The sequence below is a fragment of the Colobus angolensis genome, unplaced genomic scaffold (genome assembly GCF_000951035.1).
Source record: "Colobus angolensis palliatus isolate OR3802 unplaced genomic scaffold, Cang.pa_1.0 Scaffold143, whole genome shotgun sequence".
Taxonomy (NCBI): domain Eukaryota; kingdom Metazoa; phylum Chordata; class Mammalia; order Primates; family Cercopithecidae; genus Colobus; species Colobus angolensis.
In genome coordinates this window covers 4275727-4296962 of record NW_012114522.1, presented here as the reverse complement: position 1 = coordinate 4296962, position 21236 = coordinate 4275727, and the positions used below count along the sequence as shown (strand labels likewise).

General features: G+C 47.5%; 1 protein-coding gene across 1 annotated transcript in view; it reads right to left on the bottom strand.

Annotated features, from left to right (window-relative positions):
- The window catches only part of EVC2 (Ellis van Creveld syndrome 2), a gene marked incomplete at its 5' end in the record, with an annotated part of 146739 nt that extends 127578 nt beyond the window's left edge, over positions 1–19161 (bottom strand). Inside the window, 7 exons of the mRNA XM_011935424.1 lie at positions 933–986; positions 4854–4963; positions 8607–8793; positions 10672–10740; positions 13452–13618; positions 16755–16809; positions 19144–19161. Coding sequence (XP_011790814.1) covers positions 933–986; positions 4854–4963; positions 8607–8793; positions 10672–10740; positions 13452–13618; positions 16755–16809; positions 19144–19161 — 660 coding nt within the window. The remainder of the gene's footprint in view (positions 1–932; positions 987–4853; positions 4964–8606; positions 8794–10671; positions 10741–13451; positions 13619–16754; positions 16810–19143) is intronic.
- Positions 19162–21236: the final 2075 nt, after the last annotated feature.

Here is a 21236-nt window from a genome sequence, read left to right as displayed (position 1 = left end):
GGTTTCACACCAGAATCACCAAACAGGTGAGTAAACGCACTGTGTTACAATGGATGTTACACAACCACATTATCACTAGGTGACAGGAATTTTTCAGCTGCATTGTAATCCTATGGGACCACCTTCATATATGCAGTCCACTGTTCACCAGAATGTCATTATGTGGTGCATGACTGTACATGTAAGTCCCGTGAGTCACCTTAGAGAATCATCGAAACTGGGGGTGGGTACTGGGGACTCTGACATTCTAGCCATGGGATCTTGAGCAAATTACTTGACTTTAATGTGCCTCGGTTTCCCCATCTGAAATGGCAGCGATTTTAAAATAGAATATGTCTCACAAGACTGTGGTAAAGATGATGTAATTCCACATATGTAAATTGCTCGTAATGCTTGGCACCCAGTAGGTGTTTAAGAAACGTGAAGTGTTGTTACCTGGTGAATTAACACTCGGTTAATACATGAATGAGTGAACATGTGAGATGCAAATGATTAAACTGAAGAACAGAAATGGAGAAGTATTAATGGTGAACAGCAGAAGCAGAGAGACCCACCCACAGACTGCAGGCTTTGGGAAGATCTGGGAAAACACAATGTCACCAGCTGCTTGACCTAGTGGCAAACACTGGGAACAGGTAGGAGCATGGCTGGACAGTAGCACAGACGGGCAGTGGAACCTCAGCCTGTCCAGCCCGCGGCCCACCTGCCTTGACCAGGTGGAGGGTCGTCCAGAGAAACCAGTCAGATAGCCTCAGGGCACACGGGTGACCCAAGAGACGGCACAGAGTCCCAGCCTCAACGCATAACTGGGGGTCCAAGGCCAGCAGCTGCCCCTCCCCATGGCTCCAAGAACAGGCAGGACCCACACGGCACAGGTGTGAAGAGACACAGATAGAAGGCAGGGGGTACTCAGGGCATGTCGTGTCTCCTACCGTTATGCTTTCTTCTGCTGTTATGGAAAAAAGCGCTTTCAGCTGTGTTCTGTTCTAGAAGAGGAAAAAATAAAACACTTTCAGCAACAGTTTGGGGTCTGACACATGGGGTAACATTTGGTGTGATTTCCAACCTGCCAAGCGTGGAGCTATAATCAGCCCTAACTGCTGCACAGGTCAGAGCTTGTGAAGATCTCACTGTCAGGGGGAAGGGCATGTGGGGATAGGATCCCTCCCTCTCTACCGGAGGCTTTGTGAATCCAAGCACCAGCTTCGCTAACATCCAAAGCAAGTCATGGCAGCATGCCCTTGTGGAGAAACGCTTGGGGTTGGGGTTGGGAGCTGACTCCAAGCCTGTGACCAAGGTCAGTCACCTCCACTCTCCCAGCATCTAGCTCCTTCACAAAGGTAGATGCAATCCTGGGCTCTGATTGCACTGCACGTGTTCTTCTCTTACTCAAATGCACTTGATTCTCCAAGCCCCAACTCCCTGTGGGTCTATCCATAATGTCCTCTAATATTCCTCTGCTGAGAAGATACAGGAAACAGAAAAATAAAGTGTGTCATGGTATCCACTTGTCTAACTGCATGGTGACCGAAAAGACCCACCATGAGAACATACTTCTTCCTGGGGGTAGAGGCAGAATAGCTTGCCACTGACAGACAGTCTATAGGGTGGTGATTAGGGCCAGGTTGAGTTAATACAGGGCTCCACTGCTCACAGCAGTTGAAACTTGGGCAATGTATTAGCCTCTCTTTGCCTCTGTTTTCTCGTCTGTGGAATGGTAATCATATTCAGTTCACAAAATTGTATGAGGATTAACTTAGGTAATATAGAACCCTGAAGAGTGCCTGGCACTACGAAGTGCTATAAAATATTACTGCTATTGGTGGCTGTAGGTAGTAGTAGTAACATTAGCAGTAGCAGCAGTAGTAATAGCAATAGCAGGCCAGGCGCGGTGGCTCACACCTGTAATCCCAGCACTTTGGAAGGCCAAAGCAGGTGGATCACCTGAGGTCAGTTCAAGACCAGCCTGGCCAACATGGTAAAACCCCATCTCTACTAAAAATCAAAACTTAGCCAGGTGTGGTGGTGGGCACCTGTAACTCCAGCTACTCAGGAGGCTGAGGCAGGAGAATGGCTTGAACCCAGGAGGCGGAGGTCGCAGTGAGCTGAGATCATGTCATTGCACTCCAGCCTGGGTGACGAGTGAAACACTGTCTCAAAAATAATAATAATAATAATAAAATTTTAAAAAGCAATAGCAACAGTAGTAGCAGTAGTATTATATAGAACCAGACTGGCTGGGTTTGGTGGTTCACACCTGTAATCTCAGCACTTTGGGAGGCCAAGGCGGGTTTATCACCTGAGGTCAGGAGCTCGAGACTAGCCTGGCCAACATGGTGAAACCCCGTCTCTACTAAGAATACAAAAGTTAGCCAGGTGTGATGGTGGGTGCCTGTAATCCCAGCTACTTAGGAGACTGAGAGAGGAGAATTGCTTGAATCCAGGAGGCGGAGGTTGCAGTGAGCCCAGACTGTGTCACTGCACTCCAGCCTGGGTGACAAGAGCAAAACTCTGTCTCAAAAAAAAAAAGAACCAGACCTTGGGACTTAGAGTTTGCAGCCCAGAGAGCTCAGCAACCCATGTAATTCTCATTATAGACATGACTAAGGCATGTTTCTGTAACCTGAGCTATGCCTCTCCCGAGGTAACAAATCCCCTGATCCATGCCCTACAGATGTTATGGCAGCAGCGCTAGGAAGCAGTGGGACTTCCCAAATCCACTGTGGGCCAGCAGGGTGACCTCATGGAGGCTTCAGAGAAAATAAAAATACTGTAAGTCTTCTTTTCATGGGAGGGAAATAGAACAGTTTTAGAATATGGCTGTAAAGAAAAGACACCTCTGAGGCATTCATTCACTTTGCCCTTTCTGTTCTTGAGTCACCTCCGCTTTGGAATATGTATGGTGTCTAGGAGTCAGTCTCAGGGTCTCTCGAACTGGAGCCTGAGGCTAAGTTCAGAGCCCATATTCCAGTACATTCTGCTGTGTTCCCACAGATACGCAGATAGGAGCCTAAAGTGTGCTATCAAAGCTCGTCTTCAACTCTTTGCAAAGCGTAAATCCTCACCCCAGTAAATGCATGCAGTTACGACATAAACTTCAAGGCTTCAGAAACATGTTTTAGTTCCTGGCATGAAGCCAGAAAACATGGACCAAGTGGGATTCAACACATTGTTACTGAGCACCTACTATGTGCAGGGTTCTCTTTTTGGCACTGGAGACCCAGCTGTGAACAGGGCACACGAGGCCCTGGCTTCAAGGAACTGACATTCTAGTGAGGGAGGGAGAGGGTTCCTAGGGGGTAGAGTCAATATCACAGACAGGAACCAAACAAAGTAACAGGCAGGACTATTTCAGGGTGGGGCAGGGGAAGCCACGAGGAAGGTCCTTCCAGAGTATGCAGAGGCCAGGCTCTGCTGAACTATAAACCTCCTCCTGCCCAAGCCAGCACGACCCAGGAACACACACAGCTGCCCACAGCTTCAGCTCCTGAAGCTTCCATTTCATTTTATTCAGAGTTTCTGATTTGCTTTCTGATTCTTACCTTATCTTTTCCTTATCATTATCTTACCTTTTCTTTCTAATTTACTTGGTTTCCTGTCTTCTGAAATTGTTGGGATTTCTTTTGGGAAATCTTTAGGGATTTTATCCTTAGTTTCAAAAATCTGTCTTTGTTCTCTATTTCTTTAACTTTACACTGAATTATTTCCTGAGAGAATTGTCCTTCCCAATAGTTTCATGTCATTTTCTTGTATCTTGTATTTAGCCTCTTTCCTTTTATCTAAATCTGTCTAAGGTGTTTTGTTTTGTTTTCCCCTCATTGCAGCAGAAACGCCATACTGGCCTTGCAGCCTCGGGGTAGAAGGATGCCTCAGGAGGAGGCTGCAGGGTACAATCTGATTCTGTTATGGGACCTGGGGCATTAACAGTCATGCTATCAGTCACATCTTCCATGGCCATGAATAGGGAAGACTTTCTCCAGGGGCTGAAGCCACAACAAAATGGCAAAAGGAAGCAGAGCATCATGATCTCCTTGCAGTCAGGGACCACATCTCCTCTAGCCTGTTTCTGGGGCATGCAGCACCTGCCAGGACAGGCAGCCAGCCAGTTCACTGCATAAGTGAACCCACCACAGGCGCAGTGAGAGATGGGGAGACTCACAGTAATGGTGTTATGGGCCAGACTGTTTCCCAAAATTTGTATGTTAAAGTCCAAAGTCCCAGTGCCGCAGGACGTGACTGCATTTGGAGACAGGGTCTTTACAGAGGTAATCAGGTAAAGTGAGGTCGCTAGGCTGGGTCATGGTCTGGCATGACTGGTGTCCTTACAGAAGAGGTTAGGACAGATGTGCAGCCAGGGAAAGCCTTAGGAAGACACAGGGAGAAGGCAGCCTCCACAAGCCAAGAACAGGTCTCAGAAGGATCAGCCCTGCAGACACCCTGATCTCCAGCTTCCAGCCTCCCGAACAATACATTTCTGTTGTTTTTAAGTCCAGTCTGTGGTACTTTGTTATGGTAGCCCTGGAAAATGAATAGTAATGGTAACTACTGGTTAGGTGCTTACAGTGTGCAGGACACAGGGAAAAGAATTCACATGTATTGATTACCTATCCTTATGAAAACCTTGTGTGAGGCCCAGAGGGGTTAAGTAACTTAGGCAAAGTCACACGGGCATTACTAATGGAGGCCGGTTCATGGCAAGGTGTGTGAGACTCCAGGGCCTGTGCCCTTATGTGCTAGGTTGCATCACTGAAGGAAGGAAGGAACTAACAGGTCTTCTGTCTGAAGTGTCCCTGTTTCTAAAACAATCTCTCTTGGCAGTGGCAAGACAGAGATTAAAGTAACAAAGGTAATACCTGTGACAAGCTCTGAAAGGTGAGTTGGGCAGGAAGCTTGAGGCTCTCCCCGTTCCCGAGGTCTCCAGCCTGGAGCGTGGCTGCATAGCTGACAGCAAAGGCATCTCCCACTGTGCAGAGAAAAGCACGTGTGATTCAGTGAGGGCTTGGCCATGCACCCGGCTGCGCCCCACCACACCCCAGACACATCCTGGCCCCTGGCTTCCATGGTTCCAAGGGAGGCCACCATGGCAGTGATGCCTGCAGCAAGGAAGCCCTTTGTATTGCATACAGCTAGGTTCGGGGAGGGAATTCTCTGAGTGGTAAACTGGGGACAGTGAGCTGGGCGGACTCCTGGACTCCCACTCCTGACGTTTCCATTCACGAGTGGGGGCGCACTACCCGCAATAGGGCTGGCTCTCCTAGCCCTTTCTCACTGTGCAGTGTGCCTCATCCCACAGGTAAGTTCGGGTGGGCCGCACTCAGCTCATCCTGCTCGGGCGAGGCTGTACCAGGGCTGGAGGCTTTTGCCCAATGTGGCCAGGTGGGTGACAGAGCCCGTCTAACTCTGCCAGTCACTGTTCTCACCTAAGCTTGACCTCCTATCTTGCCTTTCTCCCTAACAGAGGTTACTTATAGCCCTAAAATGCCACAAGATGCCTCATTTCTCAATGCATGCGGACCTCAAATATATATATATATATGCACACACATATATATACACATATATACACACATACACACACACACATATGTGTGTATATATATATAGTAAAGAAAAAAGGAGGAATGCTCACTTAGCCTATGCAATCACTGGCATTTTTGTTTTAAAAATCCTCAACATTTTCATTTTTATTTTAAAATGTTTATTTATTTATTTCTGAGACAGGCTCTATGTTGCCCAGACTAGTCTCGAACTCCCAGGCTCAAGCAATCCTCCTGCCTCAGCCTCCTGAGTAGCCAGAACCTTAGGAGTGGACCATGCCCATCTCATTTTGTTTTCATATATCCTAGAGCTAAGATAATGAATGTAAAGTGATAAAGATAATGGCAGTGACAATGACAATGACGGGGAAGATAGTCATAGTCAGACCTTCCCCATACAGTGATTTGATCACTCTCCATGCGCTGCACCTGCATTAACCCAGCTGATCTCCACGCACTGCCCCAAGATGGATGGAGAACACGTGATTTTCTGCAACATACAGAAGAAGAAACTGAGACTAAGAGACAGTGACTGGCTTAAGATCACCCCGCTGCTGGACAGGGAGCCACCTGACCCTCTGGGTCCCATCATCTTTTCCCCAAACAACACTGGCTCTAATAAAAGAAAAGCATCAAATAATAATGATGATGAGGTCAGAATGTCAATGAACTGGGACCTGACTGGTCATTTGATTTGTTATCTACTCACGCTTTGGGAAAAAAAAAAAAAATCACCTGTGTCCCAAGGTGAAAGTCAATGTCACACTTCTTGGCATAGCGGTGAGTTCACAGATAAATATGATTTGGACACTGCCCTCAGGGAATATAGAGCCCAGTAGGTAGAGCCAAGCATGGGCATAAATAACAAGAATGGAGCAATAAGAATAAAAATAACACCAACAGTGGCCGGGCGTGGTGGCTCATGCCTGTAATCCTAGCACTTTGGGAGGACAAGGCAGGTGGATCACCTGAGGTCAGGAGTTCGGGACCAGCCTGGGCAACATGGTAAAACCCTGTCTCTATGAAAAATACAAAAATTAGCTGGGAATGGTGGCACACACCTGTAGTCCCAGCTACTTGGGAGGCTGAGGCAGGAGAATCACTTAAACATAGCAGGCGGAGGTTGCAGTGAGCCGAGATTGTGCCATTGCACTCCAGGCTGGGCGACAAGCATGAAACTCCATCTCAAAAAAAAAAAAAGAAAAGAAAAGAAGAAAAAAAAACACCAACAAAATACCTCCTAACACCAGGAGCCCAGGAGCACTTTCCACAGCCGGGCTGCGTCACACTGCTTTAGCTCCCTTACCCTCACAGCGCCTTCCTGGGTAGGTGTTATTAGCATGCCCAGAGGAGAGATGGAGAGCCAAGGTTCAGAGACACGCAGTGTGCACGTGCCAGAGCAGAAATCCATGAATTCACGTGTGGAAAGTGCCTAGAATGGCACTAGGCTCCAAGCAGGAAGCAGGAAGGGGCAGGTAATCTCTGTGGAAGTTTGGAGGCAGAGGGGTGACTTTGGGGCAGTGGATTGGATAGGGCTTTCTAGAAAAGGTGACACCAGGGCCAGGTCCCAAAGAACAGAGATGATTTGTATATTCAGAATTGGGGACAGGTGCTTTCCTGATCCACACAAGAGCAAGAGTAGATGCTAGGAGATAGGAGAAGAGTAGGAAGCTGGGTCTGGCAGCAGCACAGACCATGAAAGGTCGGCAGGGAAATTAGAAGAAAGATGTGCAGGACCACAGGCTGGAGAGGGTGTTGGACACCTTCCCTTTACCAGACAGAGTGCCTGGGTGACACTGTCTCCTTGATTCAATCTCTACGACTCCACAATGGTCTCGCATGACCAGAGCACTTCAACAGCTTTCCAGAAGCCATGCAGCTTCTCAGTCACAAGGCTGGGAGTCACCCAGGTCCATCTGAGGCTGCATCTATGCTCTGCTCGTGGCCCCATGCTCCATGCTCTGAACACGAATTTAAGAATAGCGGATTCATTTTTATATCACTGAAGGCAGGAAAGCACTGAAGGTTACTTAGCTGGGGCATCTCATAACAACTTTTACGACATCATTTAAATCAGAGCCAGCAAAAAGGTCACTACGTGTGGGCAAGCTCCACTAGTAGCTTCTGTCAATAATAGTGTGTTACGCAGGATTCTGAGGCCTTACCTAGGCTCAGAGGGAAGGAGCAGCATGTAATTCTAGCAATGTGTGCCGTGAGTATGGAGGCATGGAGTCAGGAAGAGCTCCAGACGTGTGAAAAGCATGACGGTTTAATGGTTATCAGGGTGCACAGGGAGCCCAAGCTTGACTGTCAGCCTTGAAAGCAGCCAGCACTATGACCTCAGGCAAGCTTCTCAGCCACTTTAGTCCCAGTCTATTCATCTGTAAATGAGGTCCTACTAAGAATAAAAGATGTCTTTGCCTGCCTAGGGAAACTGAGTTCTGAAGCCATGGTACCAACTGAATCCCAGAATTGGTTTTAAACTTGCTTAATTGACCAATAACAGCCCACCTCAGGAATTGAACCTCTGAAAGCCAACCAGTGAGGGTGCAGAGTCTACAAATCAACCAAGCAGCCAGTGAACATGCTCGAACACACCTGGACACACCTGGACATACCTGGACAGCTCAGGAACATGCTACTGAGATGGATGTCAACCCACTCCCACCCTGTCCAGCACAACCCAAAACAAACTTTTCATCTTCCTGAGTGACGGTTAATTTCGGTGATGTGAGTGACACACATACTGGGATCCACTGTAAACTCTATTTTTGTGTATGTTTGAAATTTTTCATAATAAAAATTGACTATATATTTTTTAAAAATTTCCACAACTCTTTCCCCAAACCCAACATCTTGCTAAGATAAAAGAGAAATTCAGCTTTTTGGTTACAGATATTCAATGTGGTCTCTTTTTATGATACCCTGACAGTAAGATCCATTGTGAGGATTAAGTGAGTGAACACATGTAAGGCTTTAAGAACATGCCTGACCCAGAGCACATTCACCTGGAAGTATCTGTACATATTCTCATTTGTCATCCCTGGCTTCAGACTGCTCTGCTGTTACCTTGCAGAAACTTCTTGCTAAAAGCCTGGAATCCTTCCGAGGTCCTGTTTCCAATAGACTCCCAAACGGTGAGACCAGTGATGCTGTCCAGCAAGAGAAGCTCCGAGAGGTTGGCTGACGAGGGTGTCTTGGTGTTGTTAACAAGCAGCCATATGTGGGCTGTCTGTGCTTCGCTTGGCCCAGACACCTAGGGCAGGAGGAGAAGGCACGAGGGCAGATTAGCTGACAAATCCAGCTTCCTCAAATGGGGCACGAGCCTAACCTGTGCACATTAGGCATCCAGGAAGAAGGAGGGTAGCACCGCCTCACAGAGGTTCTGGGAATTTATCAGGCTCCGTATGATTTCAAAGACCCCCAGGAGGGTTTTGACCCACACTTGCCAAGCTGTTGCTTGGAGACAGTTTCAAAGAAACCAAGACAGCGAAATCATCCCTGCAGAGAATCTTAGAAGAAAAAAAAAGTCCAAGTGCAGAGCTAGTCAGGCTGGGGAGATTGTGACAACCAGCATTACCGAGGAAAGCAAAGAATGGCTCTTTGGTACTTAGTTATTTTAAAGATTCAGCCTCAGCCCCGGGTCTCCGATGGTCATGTGATCTCCAGGAAGGACCTGAGCAGCTCATCTGCCTCTTGGATCATCTCCCACACTCAGGCTCTGCCCAATATGTGTCTCAATGGTTCTACTGCTGGAAGCCATCCAGTGGCCAATGTAGCAGACTCATCACCTGGGCTCTGCACTCTTGCCCTCCCTTCCTCTCTAATCTTGTCTCCCAGCCCTCCTGCACCACCTTCTCCCCAGCTCTGCTGAAATACATGCAGGAGCTGGAAAAAAGAGAAGGAAGCAACGTGTGTACTGACAAGAGTGACCTCTGGAATATAAGTGATAAAAGCAAGCTTCAGAACTGTGTGTGTAATATACTGCCACCTACATGAATTAAAAAAGTGGAGGAGAAAGAAGGTACACATAGTATGCACGCATGTGCACACACTTATAACTGCATGCATATGGCAGAAAAAGTCACGAGAAGGATATACAAGAAACTACTACTAACACTGGTTGCATCCACGAAGGCAAACGATGTAGTTGAGGGCCTGTGACAAAATGAGAGTGGCACAGGGAAGACTTAACTCAGCAGGCCTGGGCTGTCCAAACCCTCCACATTCAAGAGAAAGGACTGGCCCTTGACAAGCTCCTGAGAGATAACCTCTAAAGCCTGCGGAATATCCTTGCCTGGGTCCTTTGACCTCCCCAGATAGCTGATGCCAATGATTTGCGGTGGGTGCCTTGGACCCTGCTGTACTGAAATGACCTCTGGAGGGGCTGGAGAACAAACAGCTGAGGTCAGTCTCATGTGTGCTCCATGCCTATGTGACTGAGCCTGAGAAAAACCCTGGACCTCAAGGCTCCAGTGAGCTTCCCTGGTTGGCAATATTCTATCTGCATCGTCATACATCATTGCTGGGAGAACTAAGCTCTGTCCACATAATTCATCCACTGAGAGAGGACAGCTGGAAGCTCATGCCTGGTCTCTCCTGGGCTGTGCGACATTTGCCTTTTTCCTTTCCTGGCTTTAATCTGTACCCTTTCTCTGTAGTGAACTGCAACTGAGCAGAATGGCTCTTCTGAGTTCTGTAAGTCCTTCTAGCAAATCACTGCCCCTAAGGCAGGTGCTGGAGACCCCTGACACAAGGATAATACGTAGGATTAGTAACCATCTTGTGGGATTAGGAAGGTTAAAGACCTAAAAAACATTAAACAACTTTGAAAACTGTCAGGAACCCTATTAATGATTATAATCTGAAACAAAATATATCATACTTTTTTCCCATTCTAAATGATCACTGTGGATTTTTACTGACAATTATTTAATTGTAACAAAAATAATCTCAGTCCTAGTGTTGCCATATGAGATATAAGAGACCTTGCTGTTTGGTCATTGCTCATGTATCCAGACTTGTGTAGGTAAGCCCATGATTTATCAGTTCTTAAATACATGACTCTACTAAAATGATACGGGCAAAATCCAATTATTTTCTCTTCAAATATAAACCACCCATGGAAACTTACCAGTGCACATTTCTGAAAAATTACTCCATTCTCAGAAGTCCCTTGAACTTCTCTTGAAATGTCCCCATACTACAATAAAATGTAAAAGTTATTAGAAAATAAGAAATATTTCATGCTATATATATTTAATAAAAGTACAAGATGATGAAATTTTTACAGAAGGGTAGAAGGATTACTGCTACTAATCCTTAAGTAATCTTGAAGTCTTATTTTTAAAAGAGCATTAAAGGATTGGAAATTAAAACTTACGGAAAGAAGAATGTGGATATGAGCTTACACCACAGTGTATTCCTGGTCTGGGTGCATGTGTGGGACACCTGTTGTCACAGGGACTCAGTCAACCAAGACTGACATACCAGCAAGGGAGATGTGGGCAGACGAGTGAAGATATCATTTTACATGTACTGTGTGCTTTCCAGGTATGGGCTGACAGTACTGCTGCGCACCATGGTGCACTGGAACAAAGGGCAGTGTGTCTGGTGACTGGAGGCAGCCTCTCTGTGAGCTTGATCCCTCATCAACATAGGGAATCCCCCTTCCAAGACTTGGCCTCCTCCAACCCTGTGATGGCTCCTATGAAAAGTTTCCAAAGGAAAGCCAGGGCTCATCCATCAAATACAAGCCTCCTGCTGCCTTTGAAACTGCAGGTTTCCTTTCCCTTTGACTAATAACAAATATCTATTCATTTCTGCCCTTGCCATGCTCCCTACCCCAGGGCCCTGGCCCCTGCACTATCCACACACCTCCTTTAAATGGGACTGGACCCTTACTTCATCAAGGAAGCTCTCCTCGGCTTTCCTTGCTGTGACGGCCACGTCTTTCCCACTCTCTGCCTTGCGCACCTGTCACCTGCAGTGGGACAAGCTGTATTCTGGGTCCCAGACTGCAGCAGCTCTCAGTGATATTAATAATCACATGTCTTGTTTAATTTTTACTTATTTTTCATTTGTGTAGACATGGGGTCTTGCTATGTTTCCCAGGCTGGTCTTGGACTCCTGGCCTCAAGTGGTCCTCCTGTCTTGGCCTCCCAAGGTGCTGGGATTATAAACGTGAGCCACCACACTGGGCCTAATAAACTGTCTGTCACTGGCTGAGGGCCAGGCATGGCACCCATCACTTTACATACATGAGTTCTACTACCCCCATTTTATAGATGAGGAAACCAAGGCTCAGAAAGGTTAACTCTCTTGCCAAAGGTCACACAGGCAGGAAGCTTGAGACTCTCCCCAGGCCTGTGTGACTCCAAATCCTGTGATCTTTCCACAACATGAATGCCCTCTCCACAGAGTAGAAAACTGTGTAGAAAATTAACAAAAATGCCATTTTCCGAAGAACAGACCAACGACATGCAACGGCATCAGCCTGACCCAGGCCTCTGATTCAGCTGAGCTTCTTTCCACCACACCCACTCTCATGCCTTTTTAACGTGCTGGGACCCTAAGGGAATTTGCCAAAGCCCTCAGGCAGGGCTGGCTTTCTCTTCTTCTGACCTTCACAGAGCATCTTGTAAACAATAACTGATAAATACAGCTTGTGAAGCAAATCAACACAGAAACGACGACTGAGTGTGGAGGGTGCTGCCCTGTGAGGTGACGAGTTACCTGTTACTGGAGAGGACTGGAAAGAACAATGAGTATTGGTAGTGGGGTCAGTGGCGGCCCCCAAAGGATATGTCCATGTTCTGATCCCCAGAACCTGTGAACGTGTCCTTCTTTGGAAAAAAGGTCTCTGAAGATGTAATTAAGCTGAGGATCTCAAGAGATCATCCTGGACTACCCAGGTGGGGCTGACATCCAGTGACAAGTGCCCTTATAAGTGGCACATAGAGAAGACACACACCCAGAGGAGGCCAAGAGCAGATGGAGGGAGACAGTCAAGCGATGCAGCCACAGCCAAGGAAGGCCTGGAGTCACCAGAAGCTGGAAGAGGGAGGAGGATCCTCCCTTAGAGCCTGCAGAGGGAGCGTGGCCCGGCCAGCACCGTGATTCCAGACCTCTAGCCTCCCCAACAGTGAGAAAATACATTCCTGTTGTTTTCAGCCATGCTGTTTGCGGTCATTTGTTATAGCAGCCCCAGGAAATTCACATCACTACTTAGCAGGGAGCCCAAAAAAGGGCTCTTGGCCATTGTAGCTCATTGGCCAAGCTTAATGGTTCTCAATACCACCTTACGTCACTGAACCCACGTGATCTAAAACAGAATAGAAAACAATAGCAAGAGCATGGAGTAGTGGTTAGAGAAGAGGCTTCAAATCTTGGTTCTGCCACTTCTACCTGTGGGACATGGAACTGGTTTTTTAATCTCTCTAATCCTCAATTTCCCATCTGTAAAAGGAGAATAAAAATACTACTGTTTAAGAAACTCATAACGAGGCTCAAGTGAGATTATGCATAGAAAGTGCTAAACCCAGTGCCCGGCCGGTAGTAAACGCTTGTGAAATGCTCACTGCTATTATGGGCACAGTCATCTTTAACAGCTGGGAGTCACTTGGTCTGGTTGAAGCACAATCCAATCCCTGCTTTGGAAACACCAGACGAGGCAGCCTAATGCTTGACTCAAACCTCCTCTCCATCTAAATATTGTATGTCGTGTAGCAGAAATAGCACCTTGGAAAAATAAATGGATTCACTCCCCAGTGATAACTATATTTAGTTATCATTAGAAAGAGGAGGAACAGTGTTTTTTAAGCAACAAAAGCCTGTGCCATTTTATACACAGCCCAAAATTGGTTTCTTTCCAACTTCTGGTATACACGTTAAAGTACTGAACTTACTACTTACCAGGCGGTGTGTTATAGGAGACTCTCTTTTAAATAAGTTCTTCTTAGGCCAGGAAGGTATAAAAGCAAATAAGGAATGAGCCCACGGCCCACTAGAGGCTGCAGAGGTTGAGAGTGGGATAAAGACTTCCATTTTCTTGTCCAATTTCATTCCAAGGGGTGCTTCCACTGCAAAACAGCAATGTGCATATCTTATATAATGTGGAAAGGCAGTAAGGCATAGAGCTTAACCTCTAGAGGCAGACTACAGGGTACATGGAAGGCACCTGAAAAATGTTTGCTGGGTAAGTAAGTTAATGAATGAATGGTATCATCTCTTTGCCAGGAAAATGAGACATGCTCATTGGGAAGCTACAGAGCTTAAACACGGTATTTTTCAAAGCTTGGTCTCCTTACCTGGGTTGTGCAGCCCTACCTAGGAATCAGAACCGCTGGGCAAGAATGGTGTCTGGGGTGATTCTTACACACATGACATAAGACAGCCCTGGGCTCGAGTCCTGGCTCTGCCCCTCCAGCTATGAGTCCTTAGGCATAACCTCTAACCTCTCTATACCTCGGTTTGCTGAATTCTAAGGCAAACAGTATAGGTATTACCTTACGAGGTCCTTCTAAGCACTCGCCTACTACAGAGTAAGCCCTCAGTGAACACCACCAACCACCATCCTAAAGAGGTTGTGTGCATGGCCAGACACAAACGCCTGCTGAGCCCTCCAGTAGCAAATGACTCCCAGGCCAGGCGCAACGGCTCACGCCTGTAATCCTAGCACTTTGGGAGGCTGAGGCGGGCAGATCATGAGGTCAAGAGATCAAGACCATCCTGGTCAACATGGTGAAACCCCATCTCTGCTAATAAATACAAAAAATTAGCCTGGTGTGGTGGCGTGTGCCTGTAGTCCCACCTATTCGGGAGGGTGAGGCAGGGGAATCACTTGAACCCGGAGGCGGAGGTTGCAGTGAGCTGAGATCACGCCACTGCACTCCAGCCTGGAGATAGAGCAAGACTCCATCTCTAAAGAAAAATACAGTAAAATAAATAAAATAAAATAAAGAAATTACTCCCTTAGATTTTTCTCTGTGTCAATACATTTGGAAAGTTCATGAGCATTGTGTGTAAAGCACAGGAACGTCACTTAAAAGGTCCTGGCTGGGCTGTCAGGGTCCCTCTTCAGTGGATGCAGCCCAGGTGCTGATCAGCTGTGGGACCTTGCACAGGTCAGCTGAGTTCTCTGGGCCTCAGTTCCCCTCACCTGGGAGTGTGGCTAAGATACCAATCAGACAGGGCTGTTGTCTGAGCAGCCAATCAAATGCCACACTGCACGTGAAAGTGCTTAGATGTATCCAATGCTTCAAGTCAGCAATTTTAGTTTTGAAATGGCCTGGATAGTGGCATTGTGCCTTCTTCAACATTTGTCTTCTATTCAAATATACACTAATTTGACGGAAAATAAGATGTACTTTTCAGTCTTTCTTACTCAGCATATTGATGGTAAAGACTATAAGTGCTCTTGAAACTTTATATAGAATTTCAAAATATATGCAGGAAAAAAACCTAAAATTTGATTAAAAAAAGATGTGGAGCTGGGTCCTAGATTAAATTACAGTATTTTTTTTTCCTTCCTTGGGTTGTATCTGGGGGTGATTCAGTTCCTCAGGTTGGGATGGGATAAGGGCTATTACCGCATCAAGCATCGGGGTGAAGAAGAGAAGCAGGCCAAGTAACTACTGAGGCACGATGCCATGCTGATGGCCTCGCCATGGAAACAAGTGAGTGCTCCACCTGGTCGGCGGCTGGTTCAGAGCATCAGGAATGTCTGAATACAGTATGGGTGCAAGTGAGACCGGACATCCATCTCCGGACTCCAGCACAGCACCATGGGCTAGGGCACAAATGCTTGTGCAGCAAGCAAGCAGGACATAAATTCTCAAGGCCACACCTTACCCTTAAGCGCTCCATCTCTGATCCACCCATTTATGCTTCTCTGCCTCTCCTGGTCCCCCGCTTTAATGAAGACTCCAAGGTGATCCCTCCCTTCAGAGAGGACCCCTCCTCTATTCAGCAAGAATCCTGCTCAGTCTACAGAGGCAAGTGGGGCCCACCCGAATCCCAGCACAACGCGTTCCCCAGGACACCAGCAGAACCCAGAAAACCCTACACATTGGCCCTAGGGATAGTTTCCGGGACAGGCCGGGGACCCACGCTGAGCCCAGGGGTCTGCACTGAAACTGTCACAGCTGCCGGGAAACGTCTACGCTGTAGGTGCCAGCCATCAGACTCAGGAGCCAGGGACTGCCCACAGCATCTTTCCCACCACAGGGAAAGGATGTACCTGCCTGCAAAGGACACTCACCAGAGGAGAGCAGGGCGGCTGAGAGGGAAGGAGAAAGGCAGAGCCATAGGAGCATTGAGAACCTTGTGCTCCCGGGTCCAGCAGTGCCAGGGCCTGCGTGTTTCAGTTACAGATGCCAATCAATTCCTCTTGATGAAATGAGTGTCAGTTGAATTTCGACCACTGAGTGTGGCAAGCTGAATAAAGGTCCGCAAAGATAGCCAGGTCCTAACCCCCTGAAGCTGTGAATGTTATCTTAGGGTCACAGACACTTTGCAGATGTGATTTGATTAAGGGCCTTGAAATGGGGAGATTGCCTGGATTATCCTGGTGGGCCCTAAATGATATCACAGATGTCCTTATAAGAGGGAGACAGAGATTTCACAGACAGAAGAGAAGCAGGCCAAGTAATTACTGAGGCATGATGCCATGCTGCTGGCTTCCAAAATGGAGGAAGGCAGTATCCCTAATCCATCCCTAAGGAACGCAGGCAACGTGGCCATAGATGCTGGAAAAGAAGAGGAAATGGGCTGTCTTCTGGAACCTCCAGAGGGACCAGACAGACACCCTGACTTTGCCCAGTGAAACTGATGTTGGACTTCTGACTTCCAGAACTGTAAGAGAACAAATGTGTGTGGCTGAAGTCACTAAGTTTGTGAACATTTGTTAGGGAAGCCACAGAAAATGGATATACCCAATTAATTCACACATTCTGTGTTTCATTCACCAGATGCCTTCAGGGGATATCAAAAAGGGCCTACCTCACCCCAGGTTCCACTGTGCACTAACACTTCGGCCAGCTTTGAGGTGTAGGCACGCTGCCCTAGTTCTGTAAGGTCAGGGAATGATCTACTTGTCCAAAGTAGAGAGGTGCTGGAAGGATCAGCAGAGTGTGAGGGAGCTGGAGGAAGGAGGGCTTCAGGCTTCCGGTGTTTCATGCTCAAAACAGGAGAACATCAACCAGAAGAAAAACTCACCTGCAGTCGTAAAGTGGCAGTATTCTACTTTGGGCCAAACCGTACGGGGCAAGTCCTAAAAAATTCAAAAGACACAGAGTCAAAACGGAACACATACTTGTGAGAAGTGGTGATAAATAATCTTTGTAAATGGCTCACATGGAGAGGACCCGCACTTTTTTTTTTTTTTTTTTTAAGACAGAGTCTCACTCTGTCACCCAGGCTAGAGTACAGTGGCATGATCTCGGCTCACTGCAGGCTCTGCCTCCTAGGTTCACACCATTCTCCTGCCTCAGCCTCCCGAGTAGCTGGGACTACAGGCACCCACCACCACGCCCAGTAATTTTTTTGTATTTTTAATAGAGACAGGGTTTCACCGTGTTAGCCAGGATGGTCTCGATCTCCTGACCTTGTGATTCACCCACCTCGGCCTCCCAAAGTGCTGGGATTACAGGTGTGAGCCACCGTGCCTGATCAAGGACCTGCACTTTTATCTGGAAGTGTGAAGTAAACTTTTCTAAGTCAGCCATCCCTGCCAGCTTCTGAGTAGAGAATTCTCTTCCCTTTCCCAGGGACCCTCATGAATGCATTTGTGGGAGCTGTCAAGGGAGGACGCACCATGTGGTTAAAATGTCTTATCATCAGACAGACCTGGGTTCAAACCTCAGCCCTGCCCTCCATCAACTCTGTGACCCTGAGTAAGCCAAGAGCCTCCGAATTCCCAAGATCCTGCAAGTTTCCACAGTCTCAGATAACACACTAGACGGGAAGTGGAGAGAACTGGACTCCAGTTGGAACCATTTATTCACTGTGTGTCCTTGGCTAAGTCTCAGCCTCTCTGAGTCTCAGATCCCTCTTCTGAAAAGTGACGTCAAAGCCTCCCCTGAGTCTGCTCAGCCTCACTGGTGATGAAAATTGGTCTAAACTGAACCTGGCCAAACCCTTCCAATTTATCTTTGTCAATCACTGGGCTCTAGAAAGACTCAGACCTCTCTACTGAATAATAATAAAAGCTCTCCCAGATGGAACCTTCTCCATGTACCAGTGCTTACACTATGTGCACTGAGTGAATTGTACAAGTAGTCCCTATAGTAACCCATGAAGCATTATCCTCATTTTACAGCACTACCCCCAGTCTACGGTAACAAGATAACACTCCAGAGCCTGGCATGCAAGCAGCCTGGCCCAGCATGTGTGCTCACAGGCACCTGCACGCAATGGCTGGTTTCTGCGTAACAGAAGGAGAAAGGATGTGTATGCGAACTGAGCGGCATGCTCACGACTGGCTTTGGGGTCCAGTTCCGATGACTAGTCCATGTGGCTACTGTTCACTTGGCTCTCACATGGGCCAGAAGCCACGGAAAGCATGAGATGGGATGGGATCGATGGGACACTGTTGTGGCCACCGTCTGTGTGTTTCAGGCCCCGTCCTTACAGACCTCCAGGACCCTAGCTAGGGCAGTTCTGCTGGTGTGACATAAGCCCAGCTGGACTGGAGGCTGCTTTTCCCCCAAAAGTGTGGAGGAGGCTCACCCACAGAGATGGAGACTCGTGGAAGGACACAGAAGAAATAATAGAGGCAGAGACAGGCAAGAGGTGAGGGAAGAGGGAAAACGGGTGCAGGTCGATCCAGCCAGTCTTCTACCAAACCCACCCCAGCATTCCCCATTGATGGAGCCAAACATTTGGCTTCAGTTTGTTCACATGAAGCTTATGTTATGTTACGGGCAGCATAAATAATTCTATTTAAAATAGTAAATTACGGTATAAACATTCTATGGAGTACCAGGCAGCTATTAAAAAGAATAAAGCAGCATGACTGAGAATTCCACTTCTGGGCATATATGCAAAATAACTGAAAGCAGGATCTTGTAGAGATATTTGCACATCTGTGTTCACAGCAGCATTATTCACAATAGCCAAAAGTGGAAGCAAGCCAAATGTCCATCGATGGATGAATGGATAAGCTAAATGTGGTCTATTCATAAAATGGAATATGCAGCCTTGGAAAGGACAACATAGGGAGACCCCATCTCTACAAAAAAATAAAAGAAAAAGAAAATTAACCAGGAGTGGTGGCACATGCCTGTACTCCCAGCTATTTGGGAGGCTGAGGCAGAAGGAATTACTTGAGCCTAGGAGGTCAATGCTGCAGTGAGCTATGATCATGCCACTGCACTCTAGCCTATAAGACAAAGTGAGACCTTGTCTCAAAAAAAAATTAATAATAAATAATAAGCTGGGTACAGTGGCTCATGCCTGTAATCTCAGCACTTTGGGAGGCTGAGGAGGGCTGATCACTTGAGGTCAGGAGTTTGAGACCAGTTCAGCCGACATGGTGAAACCCTGCCTCTACTAAAAATATAAAAATTAGCCGGGTATGGTGGTGGGTGGCCGTAATCACCGCTACTTGGGAGGCTGAATCAGGAGAACCACTTGAACCCAGGAGGCAGAGGTTGCAGTGAGCAGAGATCGTGCCACTGTACTCCAGCCTGGGTGACAGAGCGAGACTCCATCTCAAAAAAAAAAACAAATAAAAATTAATTAATTAATTAATTAAATAAATAAAAAGAACTAATAATAGGGGAAACTATGTGTGTGGCAGAGGAGGTATATGTAAACTTTCTGTGCTAGGTGCTCAATTTTTCTGTAAACCTAAAACTGTTTGAAAAATTACAGTCTATTACTTAAGAACAAATATATCCATGTGGTCTCTGATGTGAACATTTGCCAATAGATGGCAAGGCATCCATTGGATGGTGCACTGAACTCCACACAAATGTACATTTGTACAACCTCTGTCCCCTGGAACTTTCTATCCATTCTTTCAACCAGCATCTTCTGCCTGTTAGGCACTGTGCTAGGGATCACACGTCGGGCAAAGCAGACCTGGCCCCTGACCTCACACAGGGACAAAGCTCTCCTTACCAGTGGACATTGCCACTTGGGAGGAAGGGGCAGGTTTCCAGGGAGCAAAGGACCCAGGCTGACCTCCATGAGAAGCCCTTGGGTAGCCCCAGTGCCAGGCACCCTAGGCCAGGCCTCCCAGGGCAGTCTCACTGGTTTCTGGGCATCTCTGATTCTTGTCCTCACCGCAGTCCCCAGCCTGGGGAGGTGCCTCTCTGGGGACTCTGGCCACCCTGGGCAGCCGCTCCCATAAGCACCATGCCAGGTGCAGCCAATAGCACCTTCCAGTGGCCAGCCTGCCCCTCCCTGTCATCCCTCTCTTCAAGCTGACACAGTTGCTGTCGAGGTCACCACAGCCACTCCAAGGTTCCACTTAATGACCAGTCCTCCTCATTGCACACACTTACCAGCAGCATTCGGTATGTGCTTATTCCAGCTTCCCGTGGCTGCTGGACAAATTACTGCAAACGTAGTGGCTTAAAACAATACACATTTATTCTCTGATAGTTCTAGAGGTTAGAAGTCTGACACAGGTCTCAATGGACTAAAGTCAAAGTATTGGCAGGGCTCTGCTCTTTTCTGGAGGCTCCAGGGGAGAACCCATTTCCTTTCCTTTTCCAGCTTTCAGAGACTGCTGCGTTCCTTAAGTTCATGGCCCCTTCCTCCATCGTCAAAGCCAGCAGCAGCCGAGTCCTTCTTACATTGCATCTCTCTGACCTTCTTCCAACATCTCCTTCTGACTCTCTCCTCTGCCTGCTTCTTCCGCTTTTGCTTTTAAGGACCCTGATGATTACATTGGAACCATCAGATAATCCTGAATATATTCCTTATTTTAAGATCAGTTGATCAGCAACCTGAATTCCTTGTATAATGTCAATTCCCATGGCCACGAAACCTAACATATCCACAGGTTCCAGGGGTCTACACGCGGGCATCTTTGGGAGTCATTATTCTGCCGACCATGGTAAGCCCCTTCTCCCTTCCTGAAACGCTCTCCACCCTTGACCTTTGGTCGCATTCCTGGTTCCCTTTTACAGAGGCCACATATTCTCCGCCTCCTCTGTTGGATCTTTTCCTGTTCCCAGTCAAAAGTCCTGGGGTTGCTCCAGGGCACTCTTTCCAGTGGAGAGTTCCCCCTGAGGTGAGCTCATCCAGCCCCTCAGATGTTAAAGGTCATTTATACACTGCCTATCCCCCCATGTAAATCTCTAGTCCAGATGTCTCCCCTCAAATCCAGACGTGAACGCCTAAGAGACATGTCGAACTCAACAGCAGTGATTTCCAACCCGAGGCTGCTGCACATTAGCCAGTGGCATCTCCTTTCTCCTGTTTGCTCAGGTCAAAATCCTTGGATTTGTCCTTGATTCTTCTCTTTCTCTCTCTCAACCCAGAACCAATCCCAGTAAACCCCACTGGCTCGACCTTGAAAAAACATCCACAGTCCAGCAACCTCTCAGTAGCCCACCATTATCTCCCCAGTTTAGCTCCCCTCCATGGCCCTCAGGCCTCCCGCCTGCCTGCTTGCCACTTTCCTGCTCACCCCTCTGCCTGCCATCTGTTCTCACCCCTGCCACGGGGGTGCTTGGAAAGGAAACA